General features: G+C 35.1%; 3 protein-coding genes across 4 annotated transcripts; 1 reads left to right on the forward strand and 2 right to left on the reverse strand.

Annotated features, from left to right (window-relative positions):
• Window positions 1-739: 739 nt before the first annotated feature.
• LOC111500018 (neutral ceramidase 1-like) lies at window positions 740-7,319 on the forward strand. 2 transcript variants are annotated; one of them, XM_023151795.1, is made up of 9 exons: window positions 742-1,386; window positions 1,554-1,762; window positions 2,039-2,383; window positions 3,464-3,728; window positions 3,803-4,070; window positions 4,167-4,292; window positions 4,582-4,645; window positions 5,763-5,932; window positions 6,544-7,319. In XM_023151795.1, the coding sequence occupies exons 1-9, from the start codon at window positions 1,046-1,048 to the stop codon at window positions 7,090-7,092; spliced, it is 2,337 nt and encodes a 778-aa protein (XP_023007563.1). In that variant the 5' UTR covers window positions 742-1,045; the 3' UTR covers window positions 7,093-7,319. The 2 variants fall into 2 exon arrangements, with proteins under 2 accessions (XP_023007562.1, XP_023007563.1); XM_023151794.1 differs by having other exon boundaries at window positions 740-1,386; window positions 3,803-4,292.
• A 1,701-nt stretch (window positions 7,320-9,020) lies between these two features.
• On the reverse strand, window positions 9,021-10,500 carry LOC111500022 (proliferating cell nuclear antigen-like). Its single transcript, XM_023151798.1, has 4 exons — window positions 10,152-10,500; window positions 9,703-9,855; window positions 9,508-9,605; window positions 9,021-9,410 (listed from the first exon to the last, which is right to left on the reverse strand). Exons 1-4 carry the CDS (start codon window positions 10,468-10,470, stop codon window positions 9,216-9,218), a joined length of 765 nt encoding a protein of 254 aa, XP_023007566.1. The 5' UTR covers window positions 10,471-10,500; the 3' UTR covers window positions 9,021-9,215.
• Window positions 10,501-11,112: 612 nt separating this feature from the next.
• On the reverse strand, window positions 11,113-14,315 carry LOC111500021 (calmodulin-binding receptor-like cytoplasmic kinase 1). The gene is made up of 6 exons (XM_023151797.1): window positions 13,735-14,315; window positions 13,407-13,654; window positions 12,967-13,135; window positions 12,794-12,883; window positions 12,227-12,525; window positions 11,113-11,538 (listed from the first exon to the last, which is right to left on the reverse strand). Exons 1-6 carry the CDS (start codon window positions 13,991-13,993, stop codon window positions 11,209-11,211), a joined length of 1,395 nt encoding a protein of 464 aa, XP_023007565.1. The 5' UTR covers window positions 13,994-14,315; the 3' UTR covers window positions 11,113-11,208.
• Window positions 14,316-16,497: the final 2,182 nt, after the last annotated feature.

Consider the following 16,497-nt stretch of genomic DNA (forward strand, 5'->3'; position numbering starts at 1 on the left):
ACCTAGGGGCGAGAATTATATTCATCGTCCCCGACGATTTTATCCATAAGGCTAACCCTACTCGGAGTTATATATAGAGCATGAACGGATAGAGATTTCTTTCTATTAGCTAAATGAAGCTAGAGACAGGAATTATATTCTTCGTTCCCGAAAATTTCATCTATGGGTCGTGTCCATTTTATCTATAGGGCCGACCTTGCTCAAAATGGTCGGAATTATAGAGATAAATTATTTTTGCACCTTCTAGACTTCAACTAAATAAACAAAATAAAGAGAGAAAATGTGTGCATTATAATTCAATTTTAGCTTTTTAAAAAAAAAGTGTAATTAAAATAAAGATGAAATGTAATAATTAATTTTTTTTTATAACCGATATATACAAATTAATTAGATACCAAATTAAATAAATGATAATAATTATTTATTTTCTCTTAATTGTAAATAATGTTAAGTAACCGTTCAATTAATTTTATTTATTATTTTAATGAAAATGTGTAATTTTGATCCCTTTCAAAGAATAAATATATTTTTGGATATAAATTTCAAAATTAAAAGATAAAAATAAAAAAATTCAATTAAAATTTTTAATTTTATTTGTGGATAAATATTTAGTATATTTTAAATAAATAAAATAATTATTGGAGTTTATAATCAGATAAATTTGTACGAAATAAAGAAACTTGTACCAAAAATTTTAGAAGAACAATATGAGAGTCGTGTTAGTTAATAATCAACCATTGAAACTAAGAGTGGTTTTTGCATTTCCCCCTCAACAAGCTTTGATCGGACGTTTTCCCCAAATTTTCCTTTTGCGGACATTTATCGTTACCATCTTCAATCTTCACGGAGCTCACTTGAAGGCCGATTTTTTCTTATAGCTTATGGGAAATCTGTATCCAGGAACGTATCTTGAGCTTCCTTGAATTTCCTTTTACTGCAAATTTCATCTGGTTTCGATTAGAAAGTATGAACTTGTCGGTGAAGAACAACTACGAGAATCAAAGAATTTGTTGACTTCTGTCTCTATTTGATCGAGTTGCGAGCGATGGAGTTTGCTTCTCTGTTTAATTTCAGCTTTCGAAAACCATATGAAGTTCTGTTTTGGATTTGTGCCGTTCTACTGGTGCAGAATAGTAAAGGCTCCTCGTCGGATTCCAACTATTTGATCGGACTTGGAAGCTACGATATCACTGGACCGGCGGCGGATGTTAACATGATGGGATATGCTAACATGGAACAAACTGCTGGTGGAGTTCATTTCAGATTGCGAGCTCGTACATTTATTGTCGCTGAGCCGCAGGGTGAGAGGGTGGTATTTGTTAATCTCGATGCTTGTATGGCCTCGCAGCTGGTGACAATCAAGGTGCTTCAGAGATTGAAGGAAAGGTATTTGAAATGTTTCCTTTCAATCTACAACTAAGTTAAGGAACTTGCTAGAAAAAACTGAAATAAAAATGTTGAGATATATGCTGTTCTTCTGATGAAATCCGTGTAAAAAGGGAAGGGGACATTGTTTGGAGTTTGGAGCCATTTCTAATGTCGTTCAATTTCAGGTATGGAGACCTTTACACTGAAAAAAATGTAGCCATTAGTGGAATACATACACATGCCGGACCAGGTGGTTATCTCCAGTACATTGTTTACATAGTGACATCTCTTGGATTTGTGCGACAGTCATTTAATGTTCTTGTAAATGGTATTGAGAACAGCATTATTCAAGCTCACGAGAATCTGCGCCCTGGCTCTATTTTCATAAACAAAGGTAAGGGATAGGACTCATTATCATTGCACTTGATTCAGTGGAAGTACTGCAATTTTCTTTCTTTCTCTTCATTGGGATTTAATCTTACTGCAAAGAGATGCATATATTGCCCTGATGATATAGAAGCAAATTCTGAACGTTGGATAGAATGCTTTTGTTTATTTGAACAATATGAGATTTGATCTGATGACTGCATGAAGAAAGTTATTGCAGACTGGATCTTTTTGCAACTAAGCAAGATGAATTGCCTGTGGTTTTTTATTGTTCAACTTGCAGGAGAGCTTTTAGATGCAGGTGTGAACCGCAGCCCTAGTGCATATCTCAATAACCCTGCAGAAGAGCGCCAGAAATACGACTACAATGTTGACAAGGAGATGACCCTATTGAAATTTGTGGATCTAGAATGGGGTCCTATTGGTAGCTTTAATTGGTTTGCGACTCATGGAACTTCTATGAGTCGTACAAACTCATTGATTAGTGGGGATAACAAAGGTGCTGCTGCACGATTCATGGAGGATTGGTTTGAGAAAAAATGTGGGATCGCCTCAGATCTAGATATATCTGTAGAGGACACAATCCCTCGAAGGGTCTCAAACATAATACCTGACCTTTTCATCAATCGTAAGTTTTTTTCTTTTTACGAGCTTTACGTCGAAGTGCTGGTCATATGGTTCAACTCTCAAAAACTGATAGCTAGGGAAGGTAGTGTGGATGTTGTTTAGTATGGATACAACTATAGTTCTATCATTGCTGTAGCTGCTTGTCCATAATTCTTTATCAAATAGCCCAGACATATCTTTATATCAAGTGAACTCAAAAAAATAAAAAGTCGGCGTATCAACTCTTGGATAATTTCCTTATCAATGTTGATGGGACCAATCTGTAAATTTTTGACAGCCATGTTTCTGTTCAATCACTTCTTCTGATTCTATTATGTTTGGTGATGAGTAATATATTTTTATGTTATTTTTAAAAGCAGCAGATAGGAAAAAGGCAAGTAGTGGATGCAATACTAATATGATTTTGGATACGCTTTAAACAAATATTTTTAATTCGTAACTTTTTTCCTCTGATACTCTATATTTATAGGAACATCACATACGGGACTGGGTCTACTCTCTTGCCCGAGTTTATATTTCCAGTAAAAACCTTATTAGCCAGCTTCCCATACCAATACCTTCATTCCAATATTCTATATCTCAATCAGTGAATTAAAAAAATGTTCATTAAAATGATAAATCACATAAAATTCCAAACCATCTTAAAACAATATCCAAAACATTATTCCACAACTTTTTGTGGCATGCACTTGTTCAACTTTTGTCAATTACTTCAGTCCTTTTCTGGTTAACATGATTACCAAAAGTAAAATATTGGTACGACTGAGATATTTGGTAGAGTACTCAATGATTTACATGGTATGATCAGCTTCTGGGATTCACTGAAGTACTGACCAGTATAGAATAGTTTTTAACTGCAGAAGAAGGTGTAATATATTTAAATTAGTATAGTTATCAATTCAAATGTCAGTTATGCATCTGGCATATGGTTTTGATGACAGAATACTTGGTCAAGCTGCATACATGGAGCAGATATTTGTAAAGTCAATACAGTAAAAAAAAAGAAAAAAAGTTCTCTTGTAGACAAACTATGAAAGAGGAAACATATCATTCTCAATTTCCTGGTATTTTTCTGACACAGATCACGAGTTACTTGAGCTTGCTGCATCTTTCCAATCTCCTTCTGGTAGATCAGCAACCAGGATTCTAAGTTCTTCAAGACGTGTCAGGGGTGCCCTCAGGAATGCTGATAAACCTCAATTTGTGTCAGCATTTTGTCAATCAAATTGCGGTGATGTTAGCCCAAATGTTCTTGGTGCCTTCTGTATAGATACTGGACTTCCATGTGATTTCAATCACAGTACCTGTGGTGGGAAGAATGAGTTATGCTATGGCCGGGGACCAGGGTAAGTGTCCTGCACTTGAAGATCCTTATTAATTTCAGAGAATCTATAAGTAAATTGTGACATCAACATGCCAGTTATCCTGACGAATTCGAAAGCACACGGATCATAGGAGAGAGACAATTCATAAAAGCAGTTGATCTGCTCAGTAATGCACCAGAGCAGTTAAAGGGAAAGGTTGACTTCCGACACACATATGTAGACTTCTCTAAGCTTGAGGTGACTCTTGAACGTGGAGGAACTACTGAAGTGGTACAAACATGTCCTGCTGCAATGGGGTACTCATTTGCTGCTGGAACCACTGATGGACCCGGTGCCTTTGATTTTGAGCAAGGAGATGACAAGGTAATAATGACATTAATTGGTAGTTATTACAGTATGAATGATTCTATCTATGGACTCTCACCATCCTTCTTTACCTCAATGATGTTAATTTATCAGGGAAATCCTTTTTGGAGGATCATACGTAACTTTTTAAAGACACCAAAGAAGGAACAAGTTGATTGTCAACGGCCAAAGCCCATCTTACTGGATACTGGTGAAATGAGAAAACCGTATGATTGGGCTGTAAGTTCCAACTACATGCGTGTAATAAACTGTCCATAGGAATGATAAGTTGTTTTGCCCCATTATAGTATGTCTTTCTAAAATTTTCTAGTACTTTTTTTCTTAAACAAGAAACAACTTCTCATTGATATAATGAAAAAGGAAAAAATGATCAAGGTTACAAACTCAAGAAGGGAGTGAAAATAGGAGAGAAAAAATAAAAAATCAAGAACTTAGAAATTAGAAAATACTTATCCACATCAATGACTATGTCCATGTATTATGAAATTAATTTTCATTATTTCTACAGCCGTCAATACTTCCCATCCAAATCCTCCGAGTGGGGCAGCTTATCATTCTTGGAGTACCTGGAGGTAGTAGCTTTCTTTATTGCTCTACTTTCTCTACCAGCTTATGCACTTTGCACATATATTGGGAGAGTCACCTACGTTTCCACCTCCACTTTTAAGCTGTCTTAAAATCTCATAACAGAAACTGTACTTGTTGCTTTCAATTTTTTTTATTTGCACATTCAGAAATTGCTTGTTGAAGTTTTTAGTTTTTTCATGTGAACGAATTCATATGCAATTGTGTGTGCTAACCTGAAGCTTGGCTGGAGTAAGTAGGCTATACTTCTGCATGTGTTATTGTGATGTCCCACATTGGTTGGGGAGGAGAACAAACCACCATTTATAAGGGTGTAGAAACCTTCCCCTAGTAGATGCATTTTAAAGCCTTGAGGGGAAGCCCGAATGGGAAAGCCCAAAGAGGATAATATCTGCTAGCAGTGGATCTAGGTCGTTACAATTATTATGTCTAAAGTGCTTAGCATACAATGTTGCTGCAAGCAAGCCCTTAATTGGCTTGATGTGGTTTGGAGAAGGTGACTATCGGGAACATTGAGTTTATATTTCTCCATCATTATGACTTGAAAGGCCCAAGAAAATATCATCTCTTTTAAGTGAATTACCCTCTCCCCCTTTTCTGATCCTCCTCAACTCATAAATTATTTGAGAAAGCCTTGGTTTACCGTTGGATTTTGCAAATTTTGCTATCTTTGGATGTATTTGAATTTTCCTTGATGAAGGAATCCAAGGAATTAAAAAAATTCTGAAACCCATCTGTGAAAAATTTTAGCTGGAAAGAAAGTGACAAAATTTTCAGAATAATGGAAGACAGTGAGAACAATGTGAAGACATTTGAGACCTCGTTATTTTTATTACTTATGGATTACCTTACAACATTCCCCGCTGGCTGCAGAAAGTAACTTTATTTCTCCTAGTAATTTCGCTTAACCATTGATATTGCCTTTTTCTCTGATCACTTCGTTTGCATTCTTTAAGCTTCATGTCTTCGCATGAAAAGTTCATGTGATCTTTTCTAGAATAATTTTCCATCTGCTTACAGAATTCCAAAAAGTTCATAATTTCACTGTCACGTTGTCGCTTTCACTCTGAAGTCTGATATCTGTTAGAACTCTTTTGCTGCCAGAATTTACGACAATGGCTGGGAGGCGCCTTCGTGATGCTGTGAAAACAGTGCTAACGGATGGAAGTAAAAGTGAATTGAATGGTGACGTCCATATTGTTATTGCGGGATTAACAAATTCTTACTCACAGTATGTTACCACTTTTGAAGAGTACCAAGTTCAGAGATATGAGGTCAGTTCTCCATGTAGAGGCTAAACAGTTGCATGTGGAATTGATTTTCAGGCAATTTAGGAGATCCTTTCATAGTGGAGAAATATTTAGTCACAGTAAAAAATAAAAAATAAATAATAATAATAATAATATATATATAGTAGATAGAAGAGTGCTTGCAAGTTAACTCAATGGTATGGTTGCAAATGCTGAGAATCATTATCATTACTTTTATCTTATACCTGCGAAAAAAAAAAAATTGAGAGGAAATAAAAATGCTCAATCTGCTCCTTTTTCTTTCAAGTTTATTAGTTGTTTTATGAATCTGTGGATACCTACTCTTTAATTCTTTCAAGTTTAGTAGTTGTTCTATGAATCCGACAGCTTTTATTTTATCTATTAGCCCGAGACTTGTAAATGCTGTAAATCTTGATTCTGCTATTTAGAATTCCGCATGAACACGTCTTATGTTGAAGTACTAATGGATTCTTCTGCATTTCCTCTCTTAGCTCTTAGGAGAAAAAAAGACCAACTAAGAGACAAAGAAGTGTAGAAAACAGAATGTTCTTTAGTGAAGCTGTAGCATGAATTTTGTATTTTCTTACTTTCCCACACAAAATCTTGGTTTTCAGGGTGCCTCTACATTATACGGTCCTCATACTCTAAATGCCTACATTCAAGAGTTTAAGAAGCTTGCCCATGCGCTCATAGATGGCCAAGCAGTTGGTGCAGGGCCACAACCTCCAGATTTACTGAATAAGCAGATAAGCCTACTACCGCCTGTTGTGATGGATGCAACTCCTCGTTCAGTAAAATTTGGGGATGTAAAATCTGATGTTCCCAAGAATTCCACCTTCAATAGAGGTGATATGGTGACAGTTACCTTTTGGTCGGCCTGTCCTCGGAACGATCTCATGACTGAAGGTACATATGCATTGGTGGAGGTTCTTCATGACAAAAAACTGTGGGTTCCAGCCTACGACGACGATGACTTCTGCCTGCGTTTTAAGTGGTCGAGACCGTTCAAGCTTAGCAGTCAAAGCTATGCAACCATAGAATGGAGAATCCCTAAAACTGCAACTCCAGGAGTTTACAGAATAACACACTTTGGGGCAGCAAAAGTACTTTTTGGATCGATCAACCATTTCACAGGCTCATCTACTGCTTTTGGTGTAGTGTAGGACATGTACAAAGTTACATAAATTGCAGGTTAATCAATGTTCCTCTTCTAGATTCAAATCCGAGTTGCTTTACAAGTTAACATCTGGGACTATCTTACAGAAAAACACAACTAAAATGGGAAATGTATTCCGTATTTTTACCGTTTCTGAATCTGGACTGTTCACATTAGAATTTCGACCCTAAAGAAAGAAATACATGTCAATTACTACTTAACAATGTTCATGTTGATAGGTGTTATTCTAAAGATGATATCGAAAAATTTGGGACGGTTGTCCTAGAAATTTTCATGTGCTTTGGGCCTGCCTAGGAATTCAAGGGGTTAACATCTTCTAATCTTCCTCATGATCATATGAAAATGCACAAAGAGAAAACCTCTGGCATTCACATGAACCAAGCAGTCATTTGTGAATTTATTTTCATCCCTTTCAGAAAGCTTATTCATATGGTTTTGCTTTTACCCTATTAGAGCCTATGTGATGCGACCTTTGAAGCTAATTAAAAATCAATCAAAGTAGAGTATACATTGAACCCGCCCATTCAAACTTACTCAACTCGAATTATAGGAGTTGAGTTGAGTTGGAGTTGAGTTGAGTTGGACTAGCATTTTGCGTTGGGTTCGATTAATTTTTTGAAATTGAATAGATTTGGTTAAGGTATCGGGTTCATTAGACTAAATTTTGAGTTGATTCGAACCAAACTAAGATAGCTCGAGCAGGAGCCGTTATAGCCAGTATGGGGCCCAATAAAGAAAACAAGCATAGTTTATGGCTAGAGGCATGGGCCCGAGTATAGTAAGGATAACAAGCATGGATCCCACCAAGTGAGGAGCGGGCAAGTGCTTGGTATGACTAAGCAAGTTTCTTTTTTTATTGAAAATCAAGAGAGAACCGAAGTTGAGGAAGGAGAATCATATGAATCCTCCTTAATTCATGAAGCCCAAAGTTGACGTTTTAATATCAAGTTACTCGTAATTATTTAGTATTTTAATTCTAAAATGTGCAGTTTTGAATCAGTTATATACATTATTTTTTCTATTATTTTGTTTAGTTTCTACGTGAGAAAGCATATATCATTTTCTATCTCCTAAATTCGTACGTGGTTATTATAGGACGTAATTAACCGTTGGAATTGGCTTGTTGTAAGTGATTTTGGCCAAGGCCACCATGGTAAGTGACCTTACTATTGGAGTTAGCTTACTACAATGGTGCGTGACCTGTGGCCCCTTACGACAGTGTCATCGATTATGATTTATGCATGCATTTATATTATTTTGAATCAAAATCATATTTGAGCAATTTTAAACCATGTGGAAAGCATGGTAAGTTCTAATTTTCTTACCCATTATACATTGTTATATTTATTTTTTTTTTATTTTTATTTTTTTTGTTGCAAACATATATGCTGTTATATCCTAATTTATATAATTTTTAATAATTTATTTTTTGTTATACATAATTTCTTTAAATCAATTGAGCCACAAGTGTTGATATATTTAGTTGTTTTACAATTCTCTCAAATTAACTTGAATTTGTTTGTACATTTTTAATATCTTTTATAAAATGGGGTAGGAATGGTAAATAATTTTTTTTTTTTAAATAAATTTTCTTTAATAATACCCGAGAGGAAAAAAAGTACTCCACAAAAAATCATACCCTATAGAGTACTAGTCTTCTTTCAGAACATTCAATACACAAAAATATACAAAACACTCACTTTCTAAACACCTAACACTTTTTAACGGCCAACAACAATCTAAGTTGCACTACTCAAATACACAGTGCACACACTTACACAAACTTATTTTTAATCTAAAATTTTTGCAATTCAATCCAACTAGGGTAGATAGCTAAGTAACATTTGCTCTTTTTAACAAAATGTTTTAAAAGATTACTTCCGCTTATGGTTACAATCATCTTGGCCAAAAATGAAATGATCATATGATGAGAGGGGAAAATGTTAAAATTGTAAGCTCAGAAACAGAAAAGTACGTATTGGACAAGAAAAACTCCTAAAATACACTAACTACTCTACTGCAGGAAACGTCCTAAATGGATTTATGAAACAAATGGCAACTGAATATTATACATTTATACCTGAGGTTTTGTCTCATCCTCATCATCTTCTAACTGGGATCCATGTAAAATCTAACATGTCCCATCTCTGCTATTTTGTACTCAACAATGGCAGGTAGCTCAGAAGACAGGCTGATGGTAACTGTATTAGATAGGGGTGTAGCCTTGGTGAATAAGTTCATATACCTCAAAGAAAATGTCAAAGAAACTGGCTCGTTTATCTCTATAACTGTTGCTTCTTCTGGCTGCATGCCCCAAAATTGAGACAGATCAAAATTCAGTATTCAAAAAAGAATTAAGTTAATGAAATCAGATCCCTGAAGTGTTAAGGCGCATGCAGACCTTGGCTACAGCAGCGTTCTGGCTGCAAACAATGTTTGCAGATCCTATATCGCTTATTGTTGAGAACGTGACATCTTCCCTCGTCACAGAGATTATAACTGTAAGAATCGGTGAAGTCAATTAATTTTTTCATAATCCAAGAATTTGTCAGGTAAATCAGATAAAACACTGAAAGGTAAAGGTATTAGGATGTACCAGTATCACCAATGCTGCTGAGATCTTTGCAAATTCTAGCGAACTCAACAGAAGGCATTTTAACAATAGCATGATGCTCTAAATCTGGAATTCCAAGTTGCTCGCTATCGATGTCCATCAATCTCATCTCAAAATTGGAAACCTTGCGTTGGGCTGATACCATGGATGGGACGGACAAAAGGTAAGAAAGAAAGCATCAGATACTCGCTTCAGATCCAGAGTCCGATGCCTTTCTAGTTAACAATCATTGAAACTGACCTAAGAATCATACTATGCTTAGAGACGAAATGAACCTTGAGATGCAACTACTATTACTTAAATCTAACAGATCAAGAAGTTCAAAAGACAACAGAAAAATAATCCGATAATCTAAAAACTACATAACTACGAGAACGAGGTTCTAAAATGATTGAAACTACTAAAGAAGGACAGAAAGAGCAAGATCATACTGGGGCTTTCAAACACGAAAGTGATAGTATCATTGCCGTCATCAGCCTTGATTCTAATGGCATCATCATTGCCGGCACACTCGAGCATTTTCGACATGTTGTTCAAGTTCATTCCCACGGAAATGTTTCTGTCGCAACGATATAGTTCAAAGGCCTCCGCTCGAAGGAGAAGAACCACCAGGGTAATATGGCTCGAATCCATGGCCTGAAGCGAGCATCCAGTGGCCGAATAATGGAAGTTTGCATCGGTCACAAAATCTTTGATCGACTCCAAGACCTTCTTGAGGAGCGAATTCTGAACAAGATGAAGTTCCAACATTTTTAGAGAAATTACAGAGCAATTGCTGGGGCTGGGTAGGGTTTGGAAAAGCGCGCGAGAAATGGGAAATGAAATTGGGTTTTATAGTGATGATTTGTGAACGCAATTTGAATAGGGAGAGTTCGATTTGACGTGTCGGGTAGTTTGATCGTTCCCGCCATTCCTTGTGGGCCGTATTTCTACGGTAGGATGTCAGTTTGGCCCATTGACCCGTAGACTGGGCCTGCCGCTTGGGCCATGATTTAATGCTTTTTATCATTTAGGCCCATTAATGATGGGCCAAGAAATTTCCCCCTGCCCATAATTTCCACTGCGGGCTTGACGTTTGCCCATGGATTAGAGGTTGAACATAAGTTCTCGTGGCTTTGCTTTGAACTTTCTCAAAATACCTCCTAGCAATGGAGATGTAGTAGTCCTTACTTAAAAAGCCACGATCATTCCTAAATTAGCCAACGTGGGACTCTCTCCCAACAATCCTCAACATTTCATACACGGATCTTGATTGTACGGGTAACGATGAGAAAATTGCATCAATGGTGGCCATTAAATCCGGTTTCATTCATGTTGAGGATAATTTACGTGTGAATATACGTTTAGAAATGTCTGTCAAAATCAATGTAACTCAAATATAAGTGAAGACCAAGCGTAATTCAACTAACGAATGCATAATTATCGTATCAAGACTTCTTGACCTATGGACCATAATCCTTAAAAATGAGTCTCAGTAGTATTGGTAACTTATGCAGAAACAAATTTGCTGTACAAATCTTTTTCATCTTTAATGCCTAAAGAAACATAAAGGTTATCTCTTGCATTTCGAACGGGAAATTCTGCTGAACGAACAGACTCCGAGCAAGAAGACGATAGTAATCTATCTCGATATTCCTTTCGGATTCCCCATAACTCCTCTCCAATAGTTTTCATGGATGGTCGTGACGGTCTCGATGGATCGAGGCATCGGCGAGCCAAGTTGAGCATGTTCTCTGTGGTCCGTGTGGATGCAGAAGTCCTTCTCAGTCTGGGATCCATGGCAACCACAGCTTCTCCTTCATTCAGCTTCTGCATTGCCTGCGTAAGCAATTTTTTATCATGTCTTCTATATGATTATGATGTATATTTTGTTTGAGCTCTGCTTTGGAGTTTGCATGGGATAGGTCTATATGGAGCTGTTTAGCTCTTGGTTGGACTTAGAACTAAGAAGCTGAGCCAACATTTCACATGGAAATATCACAAAATGGCCTAGTAAAAAGATACCCTTCTCATACACGTTCTCCTATCACAAAATTCCTTTTCCCGTCCTCCTTTCTCATACACGTTCCTTTATACAAATATTTAATAGGACGTATCAACGCCTAAGTCAGTTTGTGCACACCTCGACTGTTCTTATAAGCTAGGCGCTTGATCCTACTCTTTCATTGTTATGTTCATCTAAAAAGAGAGGGAATTTAGGGCCCGACTTGAAAATAAGCGAACTCTACTCCTATCACAATAAGGCTTATCTGAGACGTGTTCCATCCACGCAACGCAGAAACTAGTTCTTTTCGAGCTACTCGACCCATTAGTTCCAAGGAAGAAATTCAAAACAAGACCTCATGATACGGTTGATAACTCATGGATTTTACTTGCATGAAATCTAGAGATCATAAACACAGTTGAGCCAATGTCCGCTATGAGTTATGCTCGACTCATTCTATAGCTGAGGTTTTCAAGGGAATGTGATGTAAAACTGCAGGGTATAAAGGAGAAAAATACTTACCCATCTAATAGTTACTCTTTCTTTGACATCCCTTTTTGATTCAATTGGGCGTCTTCCTGTCATGAGCTCTACCAGCAACACACCGAAGGAATATACATCACTCTTCTCAGTGAGCTGATAAGTCCTTAAGTATGCAGGATCCAAGTATCCAGCTGTTCCTTTAACTTGGGTCGAGACATGTGTAGCATTAGAATCTTCTGCAACAAGGCGTGCAAACCCGAAATCGGCCACTTTTGCTCGTAGTTTCTCGGTGATTAGGATGTTTGAAGCCTTTATATCTCTATGGATTATTGGCGCATCTGTCAGTTGCATAATAAGAATTCAGATTCAGATTTCTCTCTGCTTCATCAGTTACTAGATAGTTGAACTCAGCAACTGAACAGCATGAGCTAGTTTGTATCTAAGCTTGTTTTTAGTGATTTTGAAGCTGTTAAAAATTGTCTTTGTCACGTTCAAAATCACTTCCGAACATGCTTGAACAGTTGAAATTTTAGTTTATATTGGATTTGCACTCCCTAACCATTTCTATGAAAGCTATCAAATGCATTACTAGAATCGTGTGCATACCATTGTACATGTGAAGATAGGTGATAGCATGAGCAACATCAATGGCAATGTCCAGACGCTCTGCAATCTCGAGGGCGACTCCTCGCTTGCCTGCATAAACGAGTTAATCTTCTTGACATCTTCTCCTCTGAACATATCAACAAAATTCAAAATGATTCGTCAAAATTGCTTACCATCAAGATGCTCCCGCAGATTTCCATTGCCAACAAATTCAACAATAATAATCCTCTCATCTCCTTGCTCCAGATAGCCATACAAACGAACCAAATTCAAATGTTCGATCCTTGACAAAGTTTGTATCTCATTTCTAAACTCAGCCAACAATCGCCTCTCGTGCGCATTCTGCCAAAAGTATCAAAAATCTGTCATGCTCGCAGAATTGCATCGTATTGATTTCTGGAATGAAGGGAACTATAGACCCTAGATCGATACAAATCTTAACCCTAAGCACTTAATGGTTAGATTAAGATCAATATCATCATTCAGTTCATTGTCAATCTCAAGTTCTATCACGTGATGGACTCAACTGTTACGTAACTTTCAAGAAAGTAACAGAAACCTAATCAACAATGGAGAGAATCAACAGAATTTAACTTGAACTTGAACTTCGTACCCTTCTGGCTCGCTTTACGGCAACAAGAGATCCGTCTTTGAGCTTCCCTTTATACACCGTTCCAAATGCTCCAGTTCCAACTACATTCGCAGCAGAGAAATTATCCGTCGCCTTGTAAATTACGTCAATCGAGAATCCTGCAGATGCGAAAAAATCGCTGGGAAAGGTAGACGATGAACCGTACGAAGCATACGATCCATAAGACTTCAAAGGCGACGAGTTCCTCCCAAAGCTTCCCGACGAATACGCTACACGTGAAAGAAGAACAAAATCAATTTTCATATCAATAAGCCAACTCACCGCAATAAATATATAAAAAAAAACTCACAGGAGAATTCTCTGCGAGAATTATTATCTTCTCTAGCGCCAATCACAGTACGATCCGAAGCGTTCTGCTTCCGACTGATGAAAATGGATTTAAAAAATCCAGAAACTCGATTAACACCAGCTTTCACATACTTAAACGGGAATACAGATTCAGGATTCTTCCGCTTGTTTATGACACCGGAACGGCGTTCGTTTCGGGATTTGGAGTTCTTCGATCTCTGAGCCTGGAATTGAGGGCTAAAGAAGTCTTGGTTCTTCATTTACAGAAACAAAATTCTGCCGTTTCTCGATTCGGAAATCTGATCATGATTTTACCTGTTCCTCAAAATTTAAAATGTTGAAATCAAGAAAAGAGATGAATTGTAAGCACTTAATTTTTAATTTATGAAAGACTGAGTCTGTTTTCTTGGTCAAGCAGAGAAGGTGGTGTAATGCTACTTTGAAGGGTAAAATTGTCTTTAGGGTTTTGACAATTTGAAAATGCCACAAAAGTCCTTGCTTACGCTTGAGAGTTCACGCCTTTTGCGCTTGACTTTGTCCCTTCACTCACTGGTTTTTCATCGCCGGCCGCCGCAATTATGCTCCGTCTCTCTTCCCCGTTCTTTTACACAGGTTCTCTGTTTTTTTCTTGTGAAATTACAAATTTAACCCTTCTAATTTTGACCAAAAAATAATAATAATTTAATCTCAATTAATTTTAAAATTTTAAATTAATCTTTCTATTTTAATTAAATTAAAAACTATTTGGGATTATTTTATTTATAAAGTTTTATCATAATATAAAATTAAAAAAAAAGACTAAATTTTAATTTTGACTAAATTATAAATTTTTCTATATTAATGGTATTAAATTTCTATTTATAACAATTTTATTAGAATTTCATTGATGAAATAGACAATAAATTAAAAATAAAAATAATAAGCATTTTAACTTATTTAAAAATAGAAACTGTTTATTTATTAATTTAATTATTGTTTTTTTTTATAATTTAAATAATTTTTCAGGAATATTGGACAATTTATTTATATTTCCATCAAATTAAAATCTCTATATTTTAAATTTTGTCTATTAATATAAAATTTAAAATAATTGACAGATTTAATAAATTCGTGTACATTTCAATATTATTTTAAAAAATTTGAATCTTTTATATTTAAAATTAAATGGTCTGATTTATTCTATAAAATTTAAATTCTTGTCATTCGTCCATCTAAAAAAAAAAGTGTTTAATATGTAATTTTATTGCATTTATTTTTTTAAGAAAATCCCTATAAAATTAAAATTTTATTGATTATTGATACTCAAGCACCAATTTAATTATAAAAAAACAATTTAATTGAGGCTATTTTCAAAATCTCGAACAAGCTATTTTCAAGCGCACACGTTTATTTAATAGAAATTTAATAATAAATCAAAAAGAAAAGTCTAAAAATTCATAAATTCCAAGCATTTTAATTTTTTAAATTTGGACTCATATTTGAATAGAAAAAATGTATAATTTTCAAAATCTTACGTAGAGATTACTTTTCGTTGGTATTAGAACCAATGATGGCTACCGTTTGTCATTGGTACTCAATTGAAATTGAGTGCACTTGACTTGGTTTGGAGATTCCACATCAGTTGGAGAAGGGAACGAATCATTCTATACAAGGGTGTAGAAACTTATCCCTTGCATACTGAGTTTTAAAATCGTGAGGATGACGGTCATATGTAACCGGTCAAAGCGGACAATATTTGCTAGCGGTAAGCTTGAGACATTACAAATGGTGTCAGAGTCAGTTACTAGACAGTGCATCAAGGTAGGGTTAGACCCTCTCCATAGTTATTACCCAATACATAACAAGTCAAAGCGGAATATCGATATTATCTGCTAGTGGTGGGTTTGTGATATTACAAATGGTGTCAGAGCCAGTCACCAAATGGTGCGTCGAAGTAGGACTAGACCCTCTCCATAGTTATTATCCGATATATAACGAGTGAAAACAGACAATATCTACTAACGGTAGGATTGGACTGATCAATACAAAATTGGCTAAATATACGTGGAATTAAAAAACTCGTAAATTGACTTTTTCATTTAATATATGCTACTCCTTTTTTTCTTTATAAAAAAATTAAAATTTTTTTGGAGGAAGTTAGAATTTATTTTTATAGTATGTTGAAACGTAGAAATTAGTTCTAATATTTAAAATCTTTAATTTCTTTAAAAAATAAGATAATTTTTTTTTTTTTGTAATTATCTCTCAGTTTCTATTAGACTTTGATTGTTTGTATTATTAATAAATATGACATATTATGTCTATTAATCTATTTAACCGTCTGACCACCAATTTAAAAAATGATTATATATAATAGTTAAAATGTCATACAAATAAATTATAATAGTTAAAACTTAATATATATAAAAATAAAATTAAAAGTTTAAATAAAAGTTTTAAAAATATTATTAGTGTTAATTCTAAATAAAACCCTTAACCTTTTATTTAAAAAATGTGTTTAAATATATTTTTCAAGGTAATTTTTTTTTAGTACCTATAAAATTAAAAAGGGAGATTATTGATATTCCAGTGCGTTCTTGAAACGATATATTAACAATAAAACATTCTTAAAGGTAGTTTTTAAAATTTAAGGAAATTCTTAGATCGTACAAATAATTTAAAAATTAAAATAATAATAATCATGAGTTTAATTCAATAAATGATAAATATGAATTCAAAAGAGTATTTTGTTGGTTAAATTGAAAAAAAAAAAAAAAACAATAAA

The sequence above is a fragment of the Cucurbita maxima genome, unplaced genomic scaffold (genome assembly GCF_002738345.1).
Source record: "Cucurbita maxima cultivar Rimu unplaced genomic scaffold, Cmax_1.0 Cma_Scf00027, whole genome shotgun sequence".
Taxonomy (NCBI): domain Eukaryota; kingdom Viridiplantae; phylum Streptophyta; class Magnoliopsida; order Cucurbitales; family Cucurbitaceae; genus Cucurbita; species Cucurbita maxima.

What these genes read in the sequence shown, in the direction of transcription:
- LOC111500018 (XM_023151794.1), top strand. Translation starts at nt 1,046, where the DNA reads ATGGAGTTTGCTTCTCTGTTTAATTTCAGCTTTCGAAAACCATATGAA. An exon ending in CTTCAGAGATTGAAGGAAAG is followed by an intron (nt 1,387 to 1,553) that starts GTATTTGAAATG and finishes GTTCAATTTCAG; the next exon opens with GTATGGAGACCTTTACACTG. An exon ending in CTCTATTTTCATAAACAAAG is followed by an intron (nt 1,763 to 2,038) that starts GTAAGGGATAGG and finishes TTCAACTTGCAG; the next exon opens with GAGAGCTTTTAGATGCAGGT.
- LOC111500022 (XM_023151798.1), bottom strand. Translation starts at nt 10,470, where the DNA reads ATGTTGGAACTTCATCTTGTTCAGAATTCGCTCCTCAAGAAGGTCTTG. An exon ending in TTTCGTGTTTGAAAGCCCCA is followed by an intron (nt 9,856 to 10,151) that starts GTATGATCTTGC and finishes CCATGGTATCAG; the next exon opens with CCCAACGCAAGGTTTCCAAT. An exon ending in AGAACGCTGCTGTAGCCAAG is followed by an intron (nt 9,411 to 9,507) that starts GTCTGCATGCGC and finishes TGGGGCATGCAG; the next exon opens with CCAGAAGAAGCAACAGTTAT.
- LOC111500021 (XM_023151797.1), bottom strand. Translation starts at nt 13,993, where the DNA reads ATGAAGAACCAAGACTTCTTTAGCCCTCAATTCCAGGCTCAGAGATCG. An exon ending in TCTGCGGGAGCATCTTGATG is followed by an intron (nt 12,884 to 12,966) that starts GTAAGCAATTTT and finishes TCGTTTATGCAG; the next exon opens with GCAAGCGAGGAGTCGCCCTC. An exon ending in CTATCTTCACATGTACAATG is followed by an intron (nt 12,526 to 12,793) that starts GTATGCACACGA and finishes TGCAACTGACAG; the next exon opens with ATGCGCCAATAATCCATAGA.